Source organism: Pollachius pollachius (assembly GCF_949987615.1).
Source record: "Pollachius pollachius genome assembly, chromosome: 16".
Lineage (NCBI taxonomy): Eukaryota > Metazoa > Chordata > Actinopteri > Gadiformes > Gadidae > Pollachius > Pollachius pollachius.
The window spans coordinates 17257019-17266553 of record NC_136949.1 but is presented as its reverse complement, the minus strand read 5'-3'; the positions used below and the strand labels follow the sequence as shown (position 1 = coordinate 17266553).

The following is a 9535-nucleotide window of genomic DNA, read 5'->3' as shown; positions in this document are numbered from 1 at the left end:
CAAAAAAAATAAGCAGAAAAACCTATAGACCATAGAACAGAGATATACTCATTGTTATATGATAAAATAGAAGCATTAAAAAAAAAAAAAGTTTTAATGCCTTAGCAAAGTAGTATCCTAGTAAAAAAAAAAACGAGGTTAATTTGCAACTCACCCTCAATTACGCTACAAAAGACAGGTTTTTTTTCGCGCATATCCCTAAAAAGCGAGAGTTTACATGTTTTGACAATGCCAGTCAGTTAGATTCCCGCCAGACAGATGAAGGTCAGCTGCGCTCCGCTGTCGTCCCATCCCAGTGAGAGTTCCCTTCTGCAGGACTCTCATGAAGACACTAGAGTCACTAGAGGTATGCGTGGCGGCGAGCGGGCGCCGTTTTGCCTTCGGCCGGGCGCGCCCACAAAGCGCGCGCCCGCTCCAACCCAACTTTTCCAAGGGAAATGACGTAACAGGTTGGCTTCTATGCTCTGCCCATTTTTCGGCGATAAAAGTTTGCGCAGTTTGTTGTTATTGGAGCAAGATACTTTTTTAAAAAACTTGGTGCTGAACTCCAACACACCGGACCTCAGATAAAGAGTATTATTACCAACCATCATTTAATTCAGACAGTATAAATGGGATGGGATTGTATCAGGCCTGTTAGTGGAGGCTATTATGCCTTTATTTTAACTATTTTAAAATGTGGGATATCTGCGCCCAGCCTATTCGTTGTAACGTCAATATGCCTATCTTTGATATGTCATCAGGATGATATGGGAAATAACTCAATCCTAATTTGAATGGTTTTGGACTCTGCTGTCATCGAGCTTTATTCTACCGATGGATACACTTAATCGCGGAGGCTGCTTTCCCTCCCAAACTATTATTTTATTATGGCATACGACTTAAAGCCTATTTCATAAACAATGTTCTACTTCAGCTTGTTCCGAGTGGGGAGGCTGCATGCGCTTCATTAGTTACTAGACAATAGTCAATGTTAACGTTAACATGCATTGGCCTACGGTGCTCATTTGACTATTCAACGCTATTCAAATACATCATGCTCAATCTTACCATGATGGTATTTCTTGTTCTCAGCTGAAGACTATTGGAACCTGTTCAGCGATCCGCAGTAATAGGCTTGAATTTAGCCTTTGTCGCTGCTGCAGGGTTCCCGAGGAAGCGCTCCTCATCCCCCTCGGTACACAAGAGCCCCTAGAACCTGATGAATATTCAGACCCTTTACTGTCTTCAACGTCAAATATCGCAGCGGGGAGCCATTGCAATTATTTTTGATGAAGTCGAATGACAATGTAACTAGGGATGGTTCAAAGCCTTGTTGGAATCCGCCCGGGCTAGGTAAATCGCCCGAGGCTCCGCGCGCGTACACACAGAGTGCATGACGGTTATTGTGCAACGCCATTGGGCCTACCATTCTTATAAACAAATGAGACCGGTGGATAATGACCCCACATGGACATGCACGCCCGACTCAACGGTACACCAACTAACGTTCATTCATCTGTTTTATTTAATTTTACACGTTTCAATATATTTCTCTGAAGTTGGCTGGCTGTCTGTCTGTCTGTCTGTCTGTCTGTCTGTCTGTCTGTCTGTCTGTCTGTCTGTCTGTCTGTCTGTCTGTCTGTCTGTCTGTCTGTCTGTCTGTCTCTCTCTCTCTCTCTCTCTCTCTCACTAGTCACTCTCTCTCCTTGAATTATTGATTGCAACATAAGCTGAAACCGGTCTGGTCTCAGCCCATTAAAGTTTTAAACATTGCTTTGCATGAAGTACCTTAAAATTATGACAAACACCATACCAACAGGGTGGGATCCTTTATTTCTAATCCTCCCACAGGGACACTGGGCCTGTTACCAGTGCCCCTTGTAACACTCCCTCATATTGTGTTCTGCCAACCACTGACCCAGTAAACAACATATGTTGTGTTAGATGTAAGACGCCTACTGGCCTGCTTATTTTGTATTGCTAAGTATGAGTCTGTATAATTAAAGATGTCTCCTTCATCTTTATCAGGTTTTAAGTACAGCCCTTTATGTTCGAGTTAGCCCCCCCTCCCCCAGGCCCATGCTGCCCTGCACTTGTTGTCGCCCTACAGCCCAAAGCGCACACAAGTAGGAAAAACATCAACAACACTGCTCTTAAATCAAGTCAAGTAAACACGTCACATTCTGGTGTGCCCCCCCCCCCCCCCCCCCCCCATAACCACAACGAGGGAAACAGTGCTCTGTAACCCTGAGCCACTCGTCAGCACAATACTTATGCTTTGTTTGTAAATGGACTGCATTTATACAGCGCTTTTCTAACCATTGGCCACTCAAAGCGCTTTACAGTATTGCCTATAACATTCACCCATTCACCCATTCTTGGCCCATGAAAAGATATGTAAGTAAAAAGTTAACAAAAATACTAGAATGAATTATAAATATAAATAATGTAATACTATGTAATGCAATATAACGTAATGTATTGTAATATTATGGGATATTATGTAATGTATTGTAATGTATTGTAATGTTATATTATGCAATGTAATGTAATATAATGTTTTGTCATGTAATATGATGTAATATAATTAAATATAATATAATGTTATGTTTTGTAAAGTTACATGATGTAATGTAATATAATGCAATTTAACTTGCAATGTTATGTGATATAATGCAATATAATAGGTTGTAATGTAATGACGAGTGTGCATCCAAAGGTCTCCTTAGAGCCCTTGCAATGTAAACCACCTGAGCCGTGAATGATTGGGAGCCTTCTCCTGTCCCTCCAGCTCCCACACACTGAATCAGAGGTCCACACTGACCTCCTCCTCCCCATCCTTTGTGCTCTTTTTAGTTCTCAATTAGTACTTACAAATTCAGCAAAAAGCTGCCCTTTACACCATTATTCACAAGAGGGGTGCGTGCGTGCCTACGTGTGTGTGCCTGCGTGTTGTGTGTCTTCACCATGGTTACATCAAAAAGGATTGAGAGCTACAAATTACAGATGTGATCTGGGGCTCTTCATGTATGCACCTGAACTGTGGTCCTTTGAGTGTGTTGCTCTGAGGTACCATGCTTCTGCCCACTGACCTCCATCGCAACCAAGAGGGCAAATCGATGACCCGGGGTCATTTATCCTATGTCTCTAAACCCATAATAGTTGGTTTGGTTCGGTGTGTTGCAAACAATTCCGTTAAGCGTTTTTTGTATTGGGGTTGATCATGTACATATTGTAATGTGTAAGGTTGTCTGTGATTGGTTTTGAATCAGCACACTGTTAATCCCAAAGTAGTGTGTTGAGTACTGGGAAACTATTATGTTTGATTTATTTTTCAGGTAGTGCACATCAAATATCATTGTTAATATGTGTTAGTCAAGAGGCTCATTTACATCTGCAGTGGACAACTTACATTCACATTACCAGAGAACAATAATAAAATAAGATACATTTAGATACCTAGAACATTTTTATTTACTTTATTTAACCATTATTTAACCAGGGAGAAATCACATTGAGATAGATATCTCTTTTACAAGTGAGCCCTGGCACACAACAACATAACATAAGATACTATTAGAAAAAGAGTAATTGTACCAGTCTCTCTCTCTCTCTCTCTCTCTCTCTCTCTCTCTCTCTGTCTCTCTCTCTCTCTCTCTCTCTCTCTCTCTCTCTCTCTCTCGCTCTCTCTCTCAGAGATCGAGAGAAATTGAGGGAAAGTGCCCACAGAAAGTCCCCTCGCTCCATGGCCCCATCCACTGGCTGCCAGCTCTCATCGCCCCCCGCAGTGTGGAGAGACGCTCAGAACCCAGCCCTGTTAGGAAAGAGACGCTCAGAACCCAGCCCTGTTAGGAAAGACACACTCAGAACCCAGCCCCGATAGGAAAGAGGCTCAGAACCCAGCCCTGTTAGGAAAGATCACGGTCGAGTGCTGCAGTCGCACCTTTTACCTAAGCTTGTCTTGGTATGAACTATGAAAATAGTTTTTAGTCTTATACTAAAATAATTTGGGATTCAGTGCACATTTGCACAAGTGAAAGTTGTTTATTTTTGTAAGTCTTTCCCTTTAGGTTATGATTCACTCATTCCTTCCCTATTTCTTTAGAGTGACTCATAGAAGGCACGAGGGCTCTGGTTCCACCGTGGCCCCAGCCCACATGTCTCTGTATGGCTGGCGGTCAAATCTTGCTCTGCTTAAGGGCTGGATTGAAAAGAAGGCCTACGCGCAAATTGAACGGCCTCTCCAAACACAGCAACCATTCTTTCAAACTTGTAAGAATCTTCCTCTCAGCCAGGCTATGTTGTTTAAATATATATATAATAACAAATAACAAACAATGCTGTAATTTTGTGTTATTAAATAAGATGAGGGCTTTATGGTTATACTGTACCAGCACATTACTTCTCCAGCCCCTCTGCGTTCTTCAAGCACTTGAATGGCACCCAATTGATAGTTTATTGTGCACACTGCTACGGGGAAGTCGTTTTTTAATTGGATGGGGAAATTAGGACACTTACCGGCAACACATTTTGACATGCTCTCATTTGTTGTTGTTGCCCTGCATTTGTGTTTAGCTGATGTGACTCTGGTACGAGTTAGGAACGAATGAGTAATATTCCAGCCCACAGGAAAAATGCTTATTGCAGAATCAAACAACTTTTGTTTTGCAATAATGCAAAACAATGCAACCAGAGAAATGTTTATATGAGTTAGCAATAATTTCTCTCCTTCCTTTCCCATGGAAGACACTGAAAAAGAGCATGAGGAATTTCATGCTATGCAGCAGTTTTAGAAGCTTCTAGTGACCTAGTATGAGCACTGTTTCCAAGGGCAACCAAGAACCCAAATAGATCACCATTCTTAATTGGTCCTCTGTAGATCATCGATTTGAAAATACATTATAGCATTTATTTAATTTTTATGTTGCTGTGTGCACGATGGTCAGAGCACTGTATTAATCTGACTGCTCTTCTGTACAGAACATTGTGGTGATAGTAGAAGCCCTCCCGTGTGGCCTTCTGGGAGGCCTAAGTCGTTAAAAATCCCACTGCCTTATTTAAAGAACATTAAATATATTGCAAGAGGGCAGAGGATGAGGAAGTGAATGGACTGAAGAATGAATCCCTAGCGTATAATATTCGAGGAAGCCCATGAGAGGGTGTTTGTCATCACCACAGTGATTGATTTGCCCTCCTGAATGTCTTGTTATTGCAGATGGACTCACTGGCATTCTCAGCACAACCGTTTATTAGACAAATTAGGAGTTGGAGCAGTCGGTATCCATTGAAGATACACCTCGGCCTTGTTCCCTGAAAATTACCTTCTGGTGAATCACTAAAGAGGTCGGTGCCATTCAGGCACACATTAAATATGATTAGATCCACAGCTAGCTTTACATAAACTTGCTGGTGTGTGCGTGTGCATGTGTGTGTGTCTGTTTGTGGGGGTGTGTGTGGTTGTGTGTGGTAATTGTCAGAGTTCAACAGCAGACATATACAGAAAATTGGCGATCAAAAAGAGGAGGCAGATATTGCACAGGGTTTGATGCTTGCCTACGACCCGTCAATAAAAGATGATGACCCAAGACATGGTCCATTTCTTATATTCCCCCTGTCATCTCATTAATTGTATCATTCTGTTGCTGTGGCAATAAGAAGCAAATGTGTTAAGGGTCGCCTACACAATAAGTGTGTCTACCAGGGAAAACATGGATTTATTTTTTATAAATTCCCATGTAATCATGTAATCAAATCTCTGACCACAAGAGATGGAATATAAACATGTTTTCATGTAGCCAATGAAAGGCGGATCTGAAAAGACAGATTGTATACATATATTAAATATTTATATGATGCTACATGTAGTTTGGCACGTTGTGGTGTTTCTCTGAGAGAATCACTTGTTTTACATCACGTTTATTCCCATCGTAAAATGCGGAGAGTTGATTCCAGCTCCTCAGATAAACACAGAATGTAAACAGCGGAAAAAACGACGACACCAACAGGCCAATGGCCAAATGCATCTCCCCTTCCGCACCAGGCTGACTCAGCCGGGCTCTCCCAAACATCGAATGTCCCTCTCACAGTAGGAAGCATCTGAGCTATCCCACCCCCCCTGTAACTCCTCCATTGCTTCAATATAATCATCATCAGTAAAGAGCTGTTTCCCATTTGAGGCTTTGAGATAAAACATTCCACCGAGACCTTTGAAACAAATAGTCTTTGCAAATATATCCCCACCGCTCTCGGCTACTTCGATTTTACGAGTACTGCAAACGAAAAACAAACAAAGACATCAAAGGTGCAAGAGGCTATATATATATCCCTCGGAGAAACACGTGAGGAGGAGCATATATGAGGTGTCTTGGTATCTCTTTGAACACCCAGTGAACCGGGTTGATGAGTAATTAAACGATAAATCCAGGCAGGGCCTCTTCAGGCGATGGTGTCGTGAGCTTCCAGGATCTGGGAGCGGCTGTGGGGGCTGTCGGGGGAGAGGGTGGTCTCACAGATCAACAGGTCGTCGTCCCCAAGCGAGGAGCTGGGCGACTTTGAGTTCACAAAGTTGGGGATGTTAAAGTGGGACATGAGCGCGTTCTCCGTGTCTTCAGACCTCCGAGCTTCCCTGCCGCCTCCTCCGATTGGCTGAGGCCCGGCGTTGTCGTGTTCCTCCTCCTCCTCGTCCACCATCCTCTCCATCCCCGAGGCGCTCATACGCCTGAATCCGTGGCCGTCCGGCTGTCCCCGGCCCCGGCCCTGAGGCCCCGTCCTAGGGCGGTCCCCGGCCGGGCCCCCCTGCTCCCCCGGTGCGCTCCGCGTCTGCGGTTGCTGGGGTTGCGGCTCCTCGCTGATGTAGAAGTGGAAGAAGGAGCGCGGTTCGCACAGCAGGGGGCGGGAGAAGGCCTTCTCTGGGTCGTCGGGCAGGGGGAAGTCCTCCAGAGCGCTGCCAGGGCGGGGCCGCTTCTCCGAGGGCTCAGGGTTCCTGGGGGGGGGGGGGACGACACAGGGTCAGGAGAGGGGATGAACTCGGGGGAAATGCTCTACACTTTGTTTAGGTTGTGGTTTTTTTAATCATGCTTGTTGTTGCCTCGCTCAAGGAAGGAGAACACAAGGAGAAGATTCCTGTTTTCTTTTATCCTTAGTAACCCGGCTTCCCTGTGTCTGGATGTCGGATCTAAAATGGGTCAGTCAAATAAAAGCGCAAATGCATAACGAATGAGAAGCGATAACATGTGCCTCTCCCTTAGCAAACTTATAAAAAAACCTCCCCAGGCAGCAACTCTGCCCTTGAGGCGTACGCAGGGGGAATAACTCTATTTCTGGTCCAATTTCCACTACCGATGCCATGCCAAAGCCTTTCTCCTCCCCATGCGAGGCTCACTGCAGACTCCGAGACAGGTTGGGAACACCAATGGAACACCTCCATATGGCTGTGGGGGCGCATGGGTCGAGATAATAGAGGGAGCACAGCTCTCCGCAGCCAATTAGAAAAGAGCCTGGTGAGTTAGTGCGGTCAGGTTTTGTCCATGTGCTAACCACCAGTCTGTTAAAGCGTAGCAAGCTGCTCGATCCATGGGAGGGAGAGAGAGAGAGAGAGAGAGAGAGAGAGAGAGAGAGAGAGAGAGAGAGAGAGAGAGAGAGAGAGAGACAGAGAGAGACAGAGAGAGAGAGAGAGAGACAGAAGGAGAGAAAGAGACAGAGAGAGAGCGCGTCAGGAAGGTGAGGAGGAAATGGTAGTGGAGCCAGAACAGAGTGGGTTAATCATAATTATACAGAGTTGATATTGTTTTTGTGAATCAACAAGTCAATATGGGAGAGATAAGCTGTGGATCTGCGGCTGCCAATGGCCAGAACCTGCAGGGTTGTTGTCTTTCTTGTTCCAGCAGGGCATACTGTGGGCTATAGTGAGGCTTGCAATGCGTGACTGTCTCTCTGCCACAGAGTCTGTCCACCTGTCCTCGTGTGGAATTTAGTTTGTGTGTACCTTGGATTACGGTCGGAAGTGTTCATCTGTGAGTGTGTATGTGTGTGTGTGTGTGTGTGTGTGTGTGTGTGTGTGTGTGTGTGTGTGTGTGTGTGTGTGTGTGTGTATTTGGTAGTAGTGTAGTAGTAGTATAGTAGGTTCCTGTTATTAAACTGAGCTCTCTCACATGGCGTGCACACTGCCTCACTCACTCCTGATGGGGGGGGGGCTCCTGTCTTGGTCAGCAGAGTGAGAACAAAGAACATGAAGATGACAAACACAGCCAGGCCCACCCAGAAGCCGATCACAATGGAGTCTGGAACAGGGAGAGAGAGGGAGGTTAGAAACAACAGAAAGGACACACTTGTTAAAAGGCTCTGCTTCTGTCCCACTTTGTTCGTGTCACTCTCAGAAGACCTTGTCTCCAAATGACTGCTCTACAAATGAATGATCTATGGCTGCTCTTGTTCGTTTGCTTACGCTCTCTCTCTCTCTCTCTCTCTCTCTCTCTCTCTCTCTCTCTCTCTCTCTCTCGTAACAGTTTGTTCTGGACAAAGTGCAAGTAAACAGTAGGTAATGCCTCAAATAATTGCAAAAAAGAAAAGAAAAAAGTTGATCCTACGATCGCAGAAACAAATGCCTTTTGATACATTAGCCTGCCAAGCCTACATTTCGCCTGTAACGGATAATCAGCAATATGCATATTTAAATTATAGAAGAAAACGTTGGAAGAAGAGAAGAGGATTGAAGTTCATTAGAATGAGGGTAATGTCATCCAGCTTACATCTGTGGGCTCTGAGCCCCTCGAAAGACACGGGTTCCTCGTCGTCGTAGTACTCGTATTGCCACACGTAGTCGCTGTGATGAGGGTTTGCTCGGCTCTGGTTCTCAAATCCGCTCATCTCAAATGCAGATCGTCGCGTAGGTCCTACCTTTGTTTTCATTTCATTAGATCAACGTCAAAGTCGCACCAACCCATAACTCATATCGCTGCAAAAACTATTCACCAAAAGAAGAGAGTTAAAAGTAAGACCATCCACAAAACACGAGAATAGACTTGATTCAATTTGTATTCATACAAAATATGTAACTGGAATAACTGCGCACTCCAATACGCACGTTCACGAGTGGGGATAAGGCACGGCGCCCGGTATCCATCTTAAAAAAGGCGAAGGAAATAACAGGACGGTCCGTTAATCCAGAGACAGCCAGCTCCAGCTGCAGCAGCGACTGGCAGCGCGAGCCACTGGTACTGAGGAGGGAGGCGATGTCATGGCTCGGGGGGGGGGGGGGGGGGGGGGAGTTTGGAGGTTGAGGAGCGTCCCGCTCCACACGAGAAACAGCCTTCACCTGGTCACGTTTATGTGGTCAGTGGACCACCGATTTTACTTTTTGCATTTAAAACAAAAGCCTTTGCCATGTATGATCCACCTGTGTGATATTTGATATGCCTAACTAGCCAATTTCAAATAATGGTTTTGGCTGAACCTTGAATTTAACTTAATAGGCTTCTTCTAGGCGATTTTTTGCATTCAGCTATTGAAAAACTCCATTGTGGGTTAGAAATCATATCAGATGGTCATCAATCAA

General features: G+C 44.8%; 1 protein-coding gene across 1 annotated transcript; it reads right to left on the bottom strand.

Moving 5' to 3' along the window:
- Positions 1-6417: 6417 nt before the first annotated feature.
- LOC307087599 (melanocortin-2 receptor accessory protein 2A-like) lies at positions 6418-8847 on the bottom strand (the record flags this gene model as incomplete). Its single annotated transcript, XM_079753218.1, is given in 4 exon segments — positions 6418-6964; positions 8158-8174; positions 8176-8261; positions 8730-8847. Coding segments are annotated over 4 exon segments (768 nt in total).
- Positions 8848-9535: the final 688 nt, after the last annotated feature.